Below are 19,342 nucleotides of genomic sequence, written 5' to 3'. Positions count from 1 at the left end.
AGTTTAGCAACAATCAAAACTTAGTAATGGAAAACAAATTTTGAAAAATGATAAAAAAATTTAAAACACATGAGAATTATTTACTTCATCGTGTGTGTGTCTGTCTGTTTTATTTTGTTTACTTTTTTTATATTTGTATTATTTTTTAAGGGTAATTTACGATTTAAATTTGGACAGAAAATCAATAAATATTCTAATTATAAAATTATTTTTTTAAATAATCAATTTGAATACTGAAGAAATATTAAAACTTTTTGTCTAAATAATAGAACTTTTCTTCTGAAAATTAATAGATTTTAATCTCTTTAGATAAATTTAGCATTATTTGAAAAAGATTAATAATTCAAAATAATAAATAATTTTATCAAAAATAACTGTTAAATTACCCTTAATTAATTTACTCCATGTCTATTTAATATTGATGTTTATAATATTTTTTATTTTTTGTCTAAATGTTGTGTTTAATTAAAATTACAAACAGTTAAAAATTTTAATGAAATCGAATATTTAATTGGCTGTTGTTCTAAATTGGTGTTGTTAAAATTACTTACAAAATAAATTATTATACATACAAAATATATATTTTTGGTATATGTATGTATGAATGATGTGCTAAACTAATATAATTTAATAATAAGGACTAAAACACATTCCTATGCCTGTTTGCTTTTTTATATTTTATTTATTTATTTTCAATTATTTTTTTTTTTATTTTTTGCATAGTCCCAATATGTGATATGGTGAACATTTTTAAGAGCAGCTTCGAAATTCTTCCCTCTTGCTTCATCATAAACTTTTTCTTGCTTAAGTCTAGTATTGTTTTGAGTTTAGATTTTCTTTTAAATTTTACCATACATAACATTACACTTAACATTGAAAAATTCTCACTCAGTTACAAACTTTTGTGGGGTAAGTTTTCTTTATTACTTCTTTTTTAAAATATTTATTACTCTTATACTTATGTAGATAGTTTTTTTTAACTTAAAATCATTATAGAATGCCGAATATTTTTCGTAGTGACGACCCCACCCATCTCTAGGCATAAATATATTCTTAAGACAATAGTTTCAAAAAAATCGATAATACAATTATGTGAGGAATTTTTAAAATCATTCGCTCCTTCAAAATCATATATCGCAAAAAAAGAAATTACAGCCACGTTTTAAGCGCATTTCCCTTCTGTGAAACTTGTTGCAAAGAGAAATATTATCCTGCACAAAATCAAATATACCAAATCGGGTGGTAACATGTTCTAAAACTTACTTACTTAGCTGTCTTGTGTCAGAACGTTTGTTTTGTCCAATTTGAAAGACCATTTTCCGGAATGTTGTATTTTATTTGATCTTTCCATTAAATTCATGGCCTTCCCTTCTTCTGCCTAAACCAACAGTAGGCTCGCTTTTATGCCCCTGCTCAAAAGGCATGACCTGTGAAATCCTCATCCATTCCCACAGCATGGCCTACCCACCGTAGTCGCTGCAGTTCGACACGTCTGACTATGTCGATGTCCGAGAATAGATGGTACACCTCATGCTTCATTCGACGCTGATATTCACCGTCGACGCAGCTCGTTGATCTTTCGGAGAATTTTTCTCTCAAACACTCCAAGAGCTGCCTCACCATTAAATGCTATTCTGACCTCATCTGGGGTAGGTGGTATACAGTCTATACCGCCATCTCTTATTAGTGCTGGGGTATCTTCTTTACTATTTGATGCCAGAAGCTTTTCAAAATACTCCATCCAGATCCTCAACGCGCTATCTGTATCTGTCCCCAGGTTTCCATCATCATCTCTGCAGGAGGATGTGTCTGCACCGAAGCCTTCGGTTTGGTGTTTTACTCACAGGTAAAATTTCCGGACTTCGTTCAGACTCCTGTACATCTCGATTTCCTCCAGCTCATGTTTTTCTTCTATAGTGCTTCTATATTATTATCGGGACAAGGAGCAGCAGTGCCTTCGTTGTGTCGACGTCAAGTTCCCCTGTTGTGTTAGATCACACCTTTGCTGCTACATTAAGACGTGTTCGAACCTTGGCTGCCACAAGGTAATAATCCGAATCGGTATTCGCTCCTCGTATAGATCGAACGTCTAAAACACCGGATAAATGCCTTTTGTCTATCACAACATGATCAATTTGATTTCTATTTGTTTGATAGGTGGCCTTGTGTATATCGAGATGCTTGAATCTGGTGGTGCTAACTACCATGTTTTTTGCTGCCGCGAAGTCAAACAACCTCATGCCGTTGTCGGATGTTGGAGGATTAATTCATGGAAACTGAATTTTCGAATAGTGGGACCAAAAATATTTTCCCTTCAGATTTTTGCATTAAAATCTCCTAGCAGAACATTAACTTCATGGCCAGGGTAACGGTCATATGCTGTTTCACGGAGCTCGTAAAATATGTCTTTGGTCTGCTCTCCAAGCAGAACTTTAACTTCATGGCCAGGGTAGCGGTCAGATGCTGTTTCACGAAGCTCGTAAAATATGTCTTTGGTCTGCTCATCTCTGTCTTCCGCCGGAGCATGGGCACAAATGAGACTGATTTTATACGCATTATAAAAATTCGTTCATCCACTGGATTGAATCTGAAAACGAGGTTTTTTTCCAGTCCCCTTCCATCGCACTGTAAGGCAATAATACGGCTTTGTACTTCTTGAGTACGAAAACAGCGCCTGTTCTGTTCAACGTGCACACATTCCAAGTGCAGATTCGCAGATCGTGGTGATTTATATGTTTGCGGGCGTCGTCAACATTAGGGATGTTTGGTTTTCTTTTTCGTTGCTTTTTCATAATAGGAGGGTTTTCCGAGTGTGGCTAACAAACCCAACAACTCAGCCCAATTTATATAGTTCTTATGGGTCAACTCACATATCAGCTCACTACTTCAACGGGTGATGAAAGTTGCTACTTGTCTCTAGGGGTAGCTACTTTCGTCACCCGCGTGAAAGAGGGACCAAGTTACGCATAGGCTTTGCCATGTTAAAGCCAATCAGTGCCGTTCCTTGCTATCTATCATCCCCACCCTTCAGTGGTGTTCCATAAACAAAACATCGCCTGGATTTCCTCCTTACATAAAATACCTTTTGAGGTTTCAGATGTCTTGAATACGTAAAAGATGGTTATGAGGTCATTAAGAAATCTCTATACATAGAAAACCATTCAAAGGTTTTCCACATGCGACCATTCGTAAGTGCTGTGTCCATAGAAGACGTTTCGGACAATTTCTCTACATTGAATTCCCTTTGAATCTTCACACGATATGCATTGTCCCCATGTCCCTATATACGAAAGGCTCACCACTTCTTGGCATTCTAAAGTCTTATTCTGAAGACCTAGAAATTCAAACTAACGTTCGATTTTGAAAGTGAGGAAGTTCAATGGCAATACACGTGTACCGAGGTTTTGAAAGTTAAAATGTTACCTTCCCCATTCCGTGGTAAACCAGTTGTTTAATTTTGTTCCACAGAGTAATATTGTGATATCGGATATTGGTACTAACTATCGCATCTAATCTTTGTGATCGGCCAATAGACACACACTGACATTTCTATAATTCTACGATCACGAAAGACTGTATCTTTTTAATCCTTTAATTTCAAAATCTTTAAAATTACCTATATTGAGCGAAATAGTAATTTTAACCAATTTCCGATATAGTATATAAATTTCCAAATGTATATCATGGACGGGCAGAAAGATATATGTAACATAAAGATATTTAGGCATACGTCCTACTATCTAATATATATTTTATAATTATCCATTCAGTTCTCTTCTCAATTTTGTTTTCAATATTTTTGCTTTTTCGATATTAAATAAAAATATATTTTAATACATTTTTCATAAACTTTCAAATACATATAAATATTTATGGTATGCCTTTTAAAAATGATCAAATTTCTATTTAGAGCTTGAAACAATTTTTAATCCTTTTGTATAATAAAATAATAACTACCACTTAAATCATTATAATTTTGTATCCATAATTACTGATTTTTTATATAGCCACTTCTATATTATTATTATTTTACCATTTAATATACTTAGAAATTAACTGAGAGAAAATATATATTTGTTAAAAACTCATTTCTTATATGTCATTAATTGCAAAAATAATTCATATCAAATGAAACCAAACTTCTTGTACTCCGTATTTTTGAATTTTGTTCAGTGTAATAAATATAATATTCAATATTGTCTTTCAAAGCAAACTGAAATTAAATCAAATTTTGAGCTGGGTGAAAAACAAAACAAAAAAACAAATCGTTCTTTTAGAAGCAAAACAAAAGACAGAATATGCTTTTAAAATAAACTTTGTAAGTTTTGTAATAATTTTTCTAGACGACAGCAGAGTGTGTACTAACAAGAACAATAATAACAGCAACAACTACTACTACAACAACAAATAAACAAACAACAAAACAAGCACACAGTCTACAAATATATTCTAAACTTTATTTTCTGTTTCTCTTCTTCTATCTGTTTTATTTCCTTTCGATTTTTGGTTGCCTTCTATGTTGCGTTTAAGCGTTTAGTTCTCTCTCCGTATCCTTAAAAAGCAAATACAATTTCTGTGTAATCGAAGCTCTCAGTCTTCTTGTTATTTAATTAACGTCTAAATTTTATTGATGTGTCGATTTTTTAATATTAATGTTTCATTTTTATTTCATTTGTGGATTTCATGTTATTTGTTTTTTTTTTTTTCTTTTTGTTGTATTTTGTGTTTTTTATTAGTATTTGTAATTGCTGATCAATGTTTGTATGACCGACGAGTGTAGTGAATAATAAATAATATAAATGAAAACAAAAATAAATTAGACAAATGACAAAGGTTATAGTCGGCATAGTCTATACTGTAATACCCTACACCACAATGTAAAATGAGTAATGATAATTGATGAGTCGAACTTAAAAAAGATTTCCAGTCGCGTTGATCTTGTGCAGTTTTCCCAATTTGATAGAGCATGATGAATAATATCCGCTTTATTTATGGCGGTACCAAGGTATATAAAATCTTTGACTACCTCGAAGCTGTAGTTGTTCCGAGCGCGTTGATACCAATTCCTTCCTGCTTGGTGTAGAACATGCCAATTGTGTTCACATTTGCATCTTTATAGTCGACGAATAGGTGGAATGTGTCGATACGTTTTTCATGGGTCTATTCCAGTATTTGACGCATAGCGAAAATCTGTCAGAAGCAGCATTGGTATTGCCCAATAATGTCACAGCACCCTGTATAACATTTTATATGTGATGGGAAGGAGACTTATTCCTCTATAGTTGGCACATATTATCTTGTCTCCTCGGGACACAGGTTGCTGAGGTTCCAATCATTGGACACATATTCCTCAAGCAAAATTTTAATAATCAGCTTGGGCATGCTCCTGACTTGCATCTGACTACCAGTCTTGAATAGTTCGGCTGGTAACCCATCGGCATCTTTTGCTTTATTATTCTTCAGCCAATTGATTGTTATTCTGACCTCATCTTCTTCACCGCCACTATTTAATACCAGAAGTTTTTCAAAATTCTCCTTCCAGATATGCAACATCCTGTCTGAATGTGACCAGGTTTCCTTTTTCATCCCTACATGAGGATGTGACCGGTTTGGTGTTTTAATTTCAATTCAATTTATTAATAAAAAAGTCCTCATTGAGTTACAAATTGGTAACAATTACGGACTTCATTCTGAGTCCTGTACATTCGATTAGCTCACTTTTCTTGTTATTTCTTCTTTTTCCTGAAAACACGTTTTTCCTCTTTGCTTTTCTCCCGATAATTCTCTCTCGCATTGCGTGTTGCTACTATTTGCAGGGAAGCCCTAAACGCTGATTTTTTCACCTCAATAGCATTACGGCACTCCTGATCGTACCATGGGTTTCTTGATGGTGGTCTTTGTTGGCTTTGCTGCAGTTTGTAGGAAGTGAGGAAATCTTTGCCATTGTGCGTCTGTACTATTAGCGGACAAGGAGTGCTTTCGACTAGCAAGTGGGTAAATTGAGCGATGTAGACTTCTGCTACCGATTGTGTTTGCAGTTTTCTGACGTCGAGTTCCCTTTTTACATTAATTCGGACCTTTGCCGCTACATTAAGGCGGGTGCGACTTTGCCTGATATAAGGTAGTGGTCCGTTGCTTTTTCAAAGTAGGAGGGGTTTTTAGAGTGGCAACTAACCCAACGCCTCAACCCATTTTTTTAATTCTTATGGGTGAACTCGCGGCACATATCAGCTCACTATTTTAACTAATGATGAAAGTAGAAAAAATATTAAATATATAATTTTGTTTCTAATGAGCAAGACTTGGAGTCGTATTATTCTCATAAAAAATACTTTAAATTGAAGACAGCATATAATATATTCCAAAAATGGTTTCAGACAACGTAAAAAGTAATTTGAAAAGGTAATAGGTCAATAGAAAAGTATCCGGCGTATAATAGAAAAACTTGCTTATATTTTTTGGAAAATACGAAATATTATGGGTTTTTGGAATCACTAAAGTGTTACATATAGAGTATTGTCTTCTTCTTCTTGTTTTTCTTCTTGTTATCTATATTTTCAATATTAATATCTAGGAAAAATAAATAAAAAAGTCGTTAAAATATTTTGAAAATCTATTTTAAATATGTGTAATTTATAGTGGTGTAGGGCAACACGAATCACCCTTTTGAAATTTTATTGTTTTACATAAATTATTTATTATTCATTATAACTGGTAATGGTTATGTTGTTTGTGTTCTAATACAAATAATTATATTAAGAAGTATATAAAACTACGTATTTGTATCGTAAACTACCCCATTCTAATTGTTATTGGTGTTATCTAAACAAACAAAAAATGCAACAGCTTACGTTTTTGGAATTATTAGTTAACGATATTAAATCCGTTTGTTATAAACATCTCACTCTTAGAAGAGCTGGAACACTTTTTGACTGCTAAATCCACTCACTCTTAAATGACAATTCCACAGCATATAAGTCACCTTAATCATGTTCAGGAATTGATATTTGAGTTCAGGTGTATTTCTTAAATATAAAAGCAGCTTTGTCCTCTCTGATAAGAGAAAATCAAGTTCGTGTCTTAAGTCTTTCGTTTTATAACCACACTGACCAGCATTTGTAAGAACACAGCATTTAAATTGTTTGTAAACATGTATTTATCAAACAGATTTAATATCGATCAATACGACATGCTTTCAAATATATAAGTACTTTTGAACTATCGACTAGACATGTGTCCAATTTTTACGCCATCTACCAACAACAGAAAAAATAATAACTCTACAAGAATATACAATAAATGTTTGTCAATGGCAAAACAACAAAGCAAAGCAACAGAAATAACAATAACAACAACAAAACAAGTCTTGTGTAGTAACATCAAATTACAATAATGTTGTATATGTCTATGTTTATTTTTTGTTTATAAAAAAATTATTGTTTTATGTTTGACACAATGACATACAATCAAATATATGAAGTATAATCTTGCTAATTCTATTTTTAATATCTTCTCTTTTCTTTTTTCCACAAACAAAAAATTAAATTATACAAATTATAGGAAAAGCTTGGTGACATTTGCTTCTCACTGCGTTATGTACCGACGGCCGGCAAGCTAACTGTCGTCATCTTGGAGGCTAAGAATCTGAAGAAAATGGACGTTGGTGGATTGTCTGGTAATACAAATTTGGAAGCCAATTTTTTTAATGTTCTTATTATTGTGTGTGTTTGATGGCTTTCAATTATTTTAATTTTGCATATGTTTGTATGTGTGTGTATGTTTTGTAGCATTCGATGTGTTTTTTTGAAAGGGCAATATAATATTGGTATACAATATTAAATATATATATATATATATATATATATTATATTGCTCTATAACAGTATGTTTTTTATTTGTTGATTTTAAAAATATTTATATGAAATTGAAATAAAAAAGAAGTCACTGTGATGGTTTGGGAAATTGATTGATTCTTATATTCATTATAATTATTGGGAAATATTTTTTAAACGAGAAACAATAGATATACGAAAAGAAAACACATGTTAAATATTAATGAGTATTATAAAATTAAATCATAACAAATTAATATAACTCGATAGTTCTAATCTGGAAAATATCAACACGTTCGTTCTGATATCTCTGAAAATCCTTCAAAATATTGAGTCCTGATAATGATAATCCTCATAAATGTGCCTGGAAATTCAAGATTCAATCTCTTCTTAAATATATTTTTTTTAAAATAAAAAAACTAGTATGATCTCTGATAGTAATTAAAAAATTAATTCAAAACAGGCTTTTAACTTCTGGAGTCCTTAAACTACATCTCTATCGAAGTATAAAAAATATTAGAAAAAAAATATTTCTATAAATATCACAGTGTCTTCTTGTTAATAAAAAATATATTTAATTTTATTTATTATTTCTTTAGTATAGTTTTTTATTAAATTCAAATTTTGCTACAATTTTTTTCTAAAACAAAACAAAAAATCAATTTACTTTTAAGCTTTCTAATGCTAATGATGATTACTTATGAATCATAACAAAAATCAAATTACGATCCAAAAAAAAACAAAAACAAAAAAGCTTTCATTTTATTTACATAACGTTTTTTCAAACTTTCTTTAAAGCCTAAGAATTTTGTCCTTGTCTGTATATTAATAATTATTCTTATTATCAAGCATAACTTTTTTTATCTTATCATTCCAATAACAATCGTAATGATATTTTTTGATGGCAACTTAAAATAAAAAAATGTTAAATTGAAAAAATATATTTTCCCAATATATAAACGACATATTTAAAATGGATTTTTAAAAACCTAAGCTGCAATAAAAGTTTTTAAATTTCCTAGCTTATTTATGCTTTTAGAAAAATAATTTCATTTTCCCCCAACCACCCCTTATAATAGTATGTATTTACCATATATAAATATCTATGTAGTTGCATTTGATTCATATATGTATTGTATTTTTTAAGCCTTGATTGTGTTCTGCTGCTTTTGCCAAAATAAACCCCAAGTTGCCTCAAAAAATATCTCTTCTCAGCGAAATGAGAACAAAACAAATAAGATCTTCTAGGCTTTTACAAACAAACAATTTGAGAGAAAATAATTAAAAAAAAAAATACCTTGCGTTTTTGGTAAATTTTTATGTTTTGTGGTTTTTCCAAAAATAAAAAGTAACTTTTAAACTCAATTGGACTTCTTTTTTTCTTTGTGTTTTTGTTATAAATAAACTTTGAACTTGTTTTGAGTTTCTTATTGATGTTCCTCTTTGTTTTAATTAATTTGAAATTATTATTAACTCCATATATATTCAAATATATATCTACAATAATTTGTGTTTCCAATTATATATTATAAAAAATTTTGTGTTGGTTAAAATTTTTGTGAAAAAAAATAAATATTTTCTTTTTAAAAACAAATTATTTATCCAAAAAATATAATCCATTAAAAATACTAGTAAACAATATTGCCTTAAATGTATAACGATGATTAACAAAAACAAAAAATTATGTGTTCTTTGGCCAAAACTAAAACAAAGCAAAAAAATTGCAAGAAAAAAACAAAAACAACAACAAATATGGAATATTTTATTATTTTCTCTTTCTTTCTTTATTTATTTCTGTTTTTCTTTTATAGATCCATATGTGAAAATTGCCATTATGCAAAATGGAAAACGTTTGAAAAAGAAGAAGACAAGTATCAAAAAATGCACCCTCAACCCCTATTATAATGAGTCGTTCTCATTTGAAGTACCATTTGAACAAATACAAGTATGCGAGAATGTATTATACTATCCTATAATAACAAAAAAAACAACAACTACAACCAATCAAAAATTAAAAAAAAAAACTACCCACAACCACCTAACCAAAACCCCCCACCTAAAAACAACAACAAAAGAAAGAAAAGACTAACTTATCCCCCCTTGATCCCCCCAAAATAGGCCTATGTTAAATATACATACAAATATATATCTATACAAAGCTCTGTCTCAACTCACTGCTATTGTGTCACGATCTGTTTCTCTCTCTCTCTGTCTGTCTGTCTCCCCCTCTCTATCTCTCTCTAAATATACTTCTGTCTTTGATATCCAAATGGAATGTTCTTTAACCACATTTATTTTGTTGAATTGAAATGTTCAATTGTTTCTGTCAACCCCCCGAGTCCCCCTCCAACACACACAGTGTTCATATTTTGGTATTATTTTCCACCAATCCAACGAAACACCAGACATGGAGTTTTCCACTGTATAGGAACGGACCGCAAACAAAAGAAAAAACAACAAATTCCTTGAATGTGTAAAAAAAATGCAAGAACAACAACAACAATTCCCTACAAAAATAACTCAGACACAAAAACCAAAAACTGATAAATTAGTAAAATTGATGTTTTGATGTTTAAATGTTGTGCTTTACCAAACAAAAAAATAGAAACAATAACAAATCAATGGTTTATTATTATTTGTTTTATACAAATTTTGTGTAATTTTTTTGTGATATATAATTTTTATTTATTTTTTGTTATATTGTTAAATGTTACAAAGGCAATAGACAGTGATTAAATGTGCTATATTATTGGTATGTTTCCTCCTTACGGAAATTAAATTTGTATTAATTACAAATATTAAATATTGAAACATAGATCTTTAGTCCTTAAAAATATTGTTAAAAACTCGAAGTAAAATGTCGCAAAAGTTCTTTAAAATATTGCAGTTCGTAAAAAATATATTTTTACAAATCTGGCATGTAGATGTGATAAGTCTTTAAAAATATGATTAACAACTCATGATTAGATCTGTGATATCCGATAAAAGCTCAAAGCTTTGATAGCCCTTATCTTAATATTTAAAATAGCTTAGTGATAAGTAAGTGAGAGACTAACAGCATCGCCCAGACGAAACAGCTGAAGCTAAAAGTTTAATATTTTGAGTGTGGGTTGCTGTTGGTATGTAGGCGTGAGATAGCCCTAGGTTTTTTGAAATTCGAACTAGAAGGTTACGAAAAGTACTAAAATGTACTACATATGGCACCCTTTGTATTAGACAAATGGGAAGAGCAAGAATTCTGAAATTTGGGTCACCGATGGAAAATTAGAAAGGATACAAATGATTTTTTGGAAATTCGACCTAAAGGTGTACGAAATGTACTAAAATTAACTAAAATTAGTTCTAATTGAATTTATATTGAACATAAATAGCTAGAAATTTTGTATAGAATACATGATACCAAATGAAACCAAATTTGACATTATTCGCATTTAGTTGAGCGTGTAGATATGGAATAGCAATTAGGATTACTATTGTATTACAGGATTGAGGTAGTACCTAATGATACTAAATTTAAATTAAATGGTACATAAACTTATGTGAACAGATATAGCTGGAGTCGTGAAATTGGAATTCAAATTACTGTTAGATTGCAGGATTGAGATAGCTTAGAAATTCATATTATGGGTACGAAAAATACTAAATGGTACCAAATTTAGTACAATTTGGATTTTGGGTGATAAGGATTATTGTTGAGGATTAAGCTATATAGTCAGATTTGGAAATTCGATTTTAATGTGTACGAAAAGTACTTAACGGCACTAGATTTGGTAAAATTTGGATTTGGGTGAACGGAGAGAGCTAAAAACCTAAAATTGGGAATAATGGTTGCTGTTGGAGTGTAGAATTGAGATATGGAAGTATAGGTGCAATTTTAACTTTAGTGTATATGTAGAACTATACTCCTGCAACTAAGATAACTGTCGGACTGTAGGATTAATTTAGTTTTGAAATATGGATGCGAAAAGCACAGAATCTGGTACAATTTCAATTTTGGTCAGCAGATAGAGCTGGAATTCTTAAATTTGAACTTACGATTACTATTTTAAAGCAGGATTGAGGTAATTTAACAATTTGGACTTTAGTGGAATTAAGTTTCCTGCTACAGTGTAGCTTTAGAAATTCTTATGCCATGTACAGACGAGCGTTGTTCGCTCTCTCATTCGTTGTTCGACCTTTAATTATGAGGTAATTACTTAGTTTCCCATAAAAAATTGTCTGAGCGAACACCGACTTTTGTACGTTGTTCAATTCGAATCACTCTCTGAATAACCAAGAAATTAGTCCCATCCCTAACAATTGAGAGCATTTATCGAAAATAAATAAATTTTGAAAGTTTGAAAATATTTATTAAATTTTCAAACTTATTCAGTAAAATTGAAAATGATTTAATTAATTTTTCTATTTAGATCCATAGGCGGTTCACGCAAATATGGTACAACTTGGGTGTAAAACAAGAAACAAAAAGTTTGAAATAAAAAACTCTGATGACATAAATTAAGAATAGTGTTGTATGAACGGTTTAATTCATGTATGTAATTCTGAGAGCGAACTACGTTGTTCGAATACCCGTCAGAACATGGCATTACATATGAATATAGAAAGTACTAAATGTACTAAATTTGGCATAATTTGAATTTGGATGAATGGATAGAGCTGGAATTCTGAGATATGTAATTTAGATTACGGTTGAAGTGTAGGATTGAGTTATAGTGATAGTGCACCAACTAATTTAGAAAAATTGGATTTGGGTAACGGAATTTAGGAATTTGGGTCACTGACGGATACAAAATTTAGTGAAGGTAGTCTTGGGTACGTATGTGTTCGAAAAGTGCTGAAATGCTGTAGGTATTTGCTAAGTAATGCAATTGGAATTCTGACTACCGTTGAATCTGCATAATGGACATAAGAAAGATATTTCGGAAATTAGTGAGTATGTGAGTGTTTCAAAATTTTAATAAACTTGATATTAGATGTAGGAATAGAGGTCGAATTCGGAATTACAATACAGAAAATTATACAGTATTCACGATTTCCATACAAATTTGTTTTCTTATTGCTAAACACGACTAAACGACAACCAGCAATAAATGGTTGCCGAAAAATTGTATTTTATGTAACTGAAGTTGACAACAGTTGCCATCCATAATTCAAATTTGACAACTGGCAACGCCACAAAACTATCCGTAATCGACCCATAAATCTTAAAGATATTAGTTCCGCTTGGAAAAACTGTTTCCAAGGAAACTGTTTCTCATCTAAAAACTTTCACTATTGTCATAATATTATATTTTCAACATACAATTTTGAAACCAATAGCAAATTGTTGCAACACTGTCTAATGGCTCTGTAAAAATATAAAAATTAAATGCGACTTAAAAAAATAATAAGATTTTGATTTTTGTTTAAATTGTGTTGAGCTTTAAAAAAATAATTCCGTTAATTATTAATTGTAGTTTTTTGGAATTGATGTGCTTTAAAACGTTTCTTTTGTGTTCAATAATTATGGCGTTATAATAATTATTTGTGTGTTTCGGTTAATTATGATTTGCCAACAAAAATATAACCAAAAAACAAACAGCAGTAAAGACAAAATTTCAAAAATTAAAAAAAAAAATCCCTATAAAAATTGTTTAGTACCTTCCCACCAACCCCCTAAAACAAAATGACCTATCCAATAACAACAAAAATACCAACAACAAAAACGCAGCAAATAAATTGCATTTAAATAAATTTTTTGTTTTGTAGTAGCAAAACACTACACGTTATGTAGAAATATGTAAAAAACAAAAACAACAAGAAAAATTATGTTGCTTTTTTCTCAAATGCCACACAGAGCATACACTATTAACAATAACAACAACAACAAAACAATGACAATGTTCAAACCCCTTCTCATAGCTGAAAATGCTAATAGTAGAACACTACCAAGAACAACAAAAACAAATACACTCGTTGCCTTAGTTTTGGAGTTTCGTTTTTTGATTGCCAAAGAAAAACACTTCAGAAATAATTTAACGAGACCTCAACAATGATATGTGGGCATTTTTCCATAACTGGACCCACAACAGCGTCTTAAAAACAAAAAAAAACACGCCCCCAGGGTTCGTTGTTTTGACACTGTCTTCTGATTTGATACAAAACAAACAAACAAGCCAATAAAATAAAAAAACATGCAAAACACCGTCAACACTATCTAATTGCCACCAAACAAGAACAACAGCTAAACAAGAACAACAACTAAGAACACCATCACTACCACCAACAACAACATGAATCACATTTATTCTTTGAACAACGACAAAAAGAACAACGAGTAATGCCAGTTCCAATGCTGGTTCCCTTCGCCCCGGTCTTGAAATAAACGAAATCTGATCTGGTGTAAATATCCAGATCCCAAAAATATAACCTAGCCTTTATGGCTATGACCCTGGTCCCTCCAAAAAAATAGGCTCAGTATCTGATTTAGGAGTGTAAAAAAGCCCCCCACCAAAAACCCCCTTGGTTAATCCTGCGAACAAAAATTTAGGATTGAATATTATACATTTTCGTTTACCAGTATTTAATGAACAATGTTCTTTGCCATTCCCAAAAAATTGGCTATGCAAAAAAAGAAGAAGAATCTAAAAAATCTCCTCCCCCCAAAATAAAGAAAATTGTTCATTTAAATAAAAAAGCAAAAAAACTTTATGAAAACATAAATTAAACCATTACAACATTACATTACACACATTCAATAACATGTGAGAGAAAAATAAAATTCAAAAACATTTACATACCACCCACCTCCCACATTCCACTACTAAGGCACCAGCTTCAAAATAGATCCGCTTTTTTTCTTAAAAACAAGCCGTTCTAATAGCCATAACAAAAAAAACCACTCCTCCCACTCACACCACAAATGTAAACTTAAACCCACAAAAAAGAAATCAATTGCATGTTTTAAACTCCAATGAAGGAAATCACCCAGAACAAGAAAAAACTCACTATAAATCCGTCACAACCTTAGCTGCCTTAGTTGCAATATTTAGTGTAACCCCCCACTGCCACTCCCACTTCCTAGCAAAAAGGTCCGTCCATTCACTCTTTAAATATAAAAACCCAACCGAACACATCTTAAATGATACACACAAAGATCAATAAACCCAATGGTTATGTGTATGTATAAGACTCACGTATGTTTGTATGTTGTTGCTTGCTTGGCCAAGCAACACTCATCAACAATGACAACAACAATAAAATAAACTTGGCTGTTTTATAAAAAAAAACATTTGTTATATTGTAGCCAATTTTTTGCTTACCATATTTTTTTAATTTTTGAATATTTTTTTCATTTAACAAAAACATAACTTTTTATTATTTAAATATATGATTATTATTACTATAATTTAATTATTTATATATAAAAACAAACAAATGAATCCAAAATCAAAACAACTACAAATTAGGATTGGATTTTTAATTTTTTTTTTATAAAATCATACCCTAATAACTTAGTTGTCTAGGGCATAAACATTTTTAAATGACAAGAAGACCCTATAATGGGTTTTATTTATAGGAAAACTCTTTAATAATATAATGATACTATTAATAGAATACCTCTTGAAAACCCTACTTATATATATATATATGAGAAGTTCTAGTTTTTATATTAGAAGACTTCTTGAAGGGCCTTTTAGATAAAGAAGATCCCTTCAAAGAACATCTCTACAGATGACCTCTTGAAAAAAAATCCAGGCGCGTCGATTTTGTGCACAGTTTTCCAATTTGAAAGATCAAGCTATTACATGTCATCTTTGATCTTTCCATCGAATTCGTGGCCTTCCCCTTCTGCGTGTACCATCAGTAGGATCGCTTTTAAATGCTGTTTGAACTGGAGCATCATCATCAATTCGAGCAACATGGATTAGCCACCGTAGTCGCTGCAGCTCGATACGCCTAACTAAGTCGATGTCCGTGTATAGATGGTATAGCTCGTAGTTCATTCGACGCCAATATTCACCGTCAACGCAGATCGTTCCGTAGACCTTTTGTCAGAATTTTTCTTTTGAAAGGCCACTATTTGATACCAGAAGCTTAGCAAAATTCTCCTTCCAAATCTCCTACACGCTGTCTGTATCTGTCACCAGGGTTCCTTGTTCATCTTTCATATTCGCCCCTCGGATAGATTGAACGTCTAAAACACTGGATGAATTCCTTCCTGCTAATTACAATGTTTTTGCAGCTACGAAGTAATTCAACCTCATGCCATTGTCGAATGTTTCGTCATGAAGGCCTAATTTTCCGATGGTAAAGCCAAAAATATTTTCCCTTCCAATTTTTGCATTAAAATCTTTCTTGTAGAATTTTAATGTCATGGCCATGGCAGCGGTCATATGCAGTTTCTAGGCGCTAGTGGTCTGCTCATCTTTGTCTTCAGTCGGAGCATGGGTGGGAAATGAGACTGATGTAGAAGAACTTCGCTTTTATAAGGATTATAGCAATTCGCTAATCTACTGAAGTGAATCTGCAGACGAGGTCTTATACTCTCCTGTTAACCATAAATCTGCAGCTAAATTCATGTCTCGTTTCATGGCTATAATACAGTGCATAATCATGGGATTTACTTACGCCTGTCCCTTTCCACCGTATTTCCTGTAAGGCAGTAATGTCGACATTGTACTTCTTGAGTGCAGCTCTGTACAGCGTGCGCACGTCTCAAGTAGAGATTCGCAGATCATGGTTCTTTATACGTTTGCGGGGGTCGTCAACATTATGTTTTTTGCATACTAGGAGTGTGGGCAACTAACCCGACGTGTGGGCAACTAACCCGACGCCTCAACCCATTTTTTATAGTTATTATGGGTGAACTCGTGGCACGTATCACCTCACTATTTCAACGGGTGGCGAAAGTAGCTACCCCAGGTGACATCGGTCAGTATCCACAATTGATATGAAAGAGGAACCTAGATAACCTTGGGCTTTGCTAAGTTCAAGCCAATCAGAGCCGTTGCCTGGTACCTATCACCCCCAACGTCACTCATGGAATTAACAACTTTTGTGTCTTTAGATGACCTCTTAATGGGTCTTCGATATTGGAATACTTCATTTTTATACAGAGCTACTGTCTTGAAGGGTCTTCTGTACGTAGAGGACATCTTAAAGGTTCTCCAAATTTATAAAATTAAACAACTTGAAGGATTATCTATATGTAGAAATATTTGAGTGAAAATATGTTGAGTGATATTCTATTCACCTTCTTAAATATTGAAAGGAGACCAATTGTTGTTTATAGAGGCCCTTTTAAAATATCGTATTTTTTAAACTCGCTAGCTCCTTCTATAGTCTTGATGATGACTTATGAGGACTCCTATAAAAATAGAAGACCATTTATAATAGTTCGTCTATAAAAACTTCCTGAAGATTTGTTGAATGGTCTTATAATTTTGAAAGACCACCGAAAAAGTATTCTATAAAAAATTAATTTATATTGGTAGAAGATATCTTAAAATATATTCCAAGCATAAAATACCTTTATCCTATGAATCTACAAACGATACCTTAGGTCTTCTATACACCCTCATTAAGAGTATTTTAACAAAGAGTATCCAATCAATGTAAAGATAGATGATGTTCTATCTATGTAAGAGACGTTCACAAGGTTTTCGATGTGTTTTCAACAATATTCTCATTCTTAGAAGATCCTCTACAAATATGTAGTCGAAGGCAACAGTTAAATTTTAGATTATTCGGTCGCCAGTCGCCTTTTTCGATTCCTAAGGCATATTCCTATACAAAAACTTAGTTATCGTTTTCTCAATAGATGACTGTTTTTATCTGTGCTCCAAAAATTTGTAGTTTTCTTTTTTTGTGGATTCATTTTTTTTGCATTTTTTATTATTTAAAAAATTAACATCAAATTTTTCGGTTTTTTGTACATATGTATGTGAATATTTATAAACATAACTATTATATAATAACTATTAAGTGTTTTCTATATATAACATAAAACTAAATAACATTTTGGCACCAGATCCCGAGTATGTATAACACCAACGAAACAAAACCAAAAACAAAAAATACAAATATTAAATATATTAATTAGTTATTAACCTTTTAAATGTAACTTCTACAAAAAAAATCCTTCACTAAACTTTACACAACTGCGACTCGTTAATAATTCTACATTATTTTCCCAATCAAACAAAAAAGAGAATTTTAAACCATCCAGGTCAATAATCAACACTCTTGACAGAGTATTAACAAATAAAACTTCTTCTTCTTTCGACTCCGACAACACAGAGAATTCCATGAATGAAACCTCTTAAAAATAACATAACTTCTACAACTAACTAATACAAATACAAAAAATAATAATTAACACTTTTTTCTTATAAGAATAATAATTAATATTTACTTTTGTTTATGTTTTCTTTTATCTTCCCTTCGTGGCGTGTGTGTGTGTGCATTTTTTTCTATTATGCGCCGCCTCCTAATCATCACCACCATCATCATCGATGTCATCATGTGCTCTGTCCACATTGTTCCATAAGAAAATCTGTCTGGTTATTACTGTTGTGGATTACGATCGTATCGGTACTTCTGAGCCCATTGGACGCTGTATATTGGGATGCATGGCAACCGGCACTGAGCTAAGACATTGGTCCGATATGTTGGCTTCACCACGACGACCCATAGCCCAATGGCATACCCTCAAAGATCCTGAGGAGACAGATGAAATTCTGAAGAATATGAAGTAAATTGCAAAGACATAATGGGATACGTACTAATCCATCATCACTCATAACCAGCAGCTGAAATCGTTAGTCGATCGATCGATCAGTCGGTCTGTCAGTCAGTCAGTCAAGTCATATATCATCATTCGAAAATGCAACAACAACCATAGCAACATAACAAAATGCAAATTAAAAAACCAAAAAAGAAAAGAATCCCATAAGAAATTGCAAATATGCCAGCCAGCATAATGTCTACAAAACAAGAACAAAAAACAAATGAACTACAACAAAAAAGTAAGCATTTTTATTATGAAGATCTCATTGAAAAAATAATAACCAATAAAATAAACAACAACAAAAAGGTTGGTGAATATTTGTAAGTGTAAAAGAATTAATTTGCCATTCTGCGATTTAGAAAAATGTTGCTAAAAATTTGCATTCTTTTCTATTTCAAGGATATCAAAAAAGTGACATTTTCGCCTTCAACAACAAATAATACTACAACAACAACAAAAAGGAAAAGGAAAATTTGCATCAAACAAGCCTCAGCCGCCATCAATAAAATACAACAACAACTAATCATATAAGACAAAAACAAAGGAGAAAACCAAACAAAGAAACGAACAAATCATCATTATCACTGTCTACTGTAGTTAAAACCAAAAATTTATGATTTTATTTATAAAAAAAAAAACAAACAAACTAAACAACAACAAAAGTATATATAAATAATTTATGTTAAATTGCAACAAAATCTCCTATTAACCTCACACAACATTAATCACCACCACACCC

The 19,342-nt window shown here is 31.6% G+C and overlaps 1 protein-coding gene across 1 annotated transcript; it reads left to right on the top strand.

Moving 5' to 3' along the window:
* Positions 1–7,560: 7,560 nt before the first annotated feature.
* On the top strand, positions 7,561–18,746 carry LOC133332964 (synaptotagmin 1; the record flags this gene model as incomplete). Its single annotated transcript, XM_061541328.1, has 3 exons — positions 7,561–7,675; positions 9,644–9,777; positions 18,365–18,746. Coding segments are annotated over 3 exons (456 nt in total), but the record flags the coding sequence as incomplete, so codon positions are not given.
* Between the last annotated feature and the right edge of the window lie 596 nt (positions 18,747–19,342).

This window comes from Musca vetustissima, unplaced genomic scaffold (genome assembly GCF_032173495.1).
Source record: "Musca vetustissima isolate MV318-11 ecotype Yass unplaced genomic scaffold, APGP_CSIRO_Mvet_v1 utg130463, whole genome shotgun sequence".
NCBI classification, from domain to species: domain Eukaryota; kingdom Metazoa; phylum Arthropoda; class Insecta; order Diptera; family Muscidae; genus Musca; species Musca vetustissima.
Note: the sequence above shows the minus strand (reverse complement) of the source record. Positions and strands in the feature narration are given on the sequence as shown.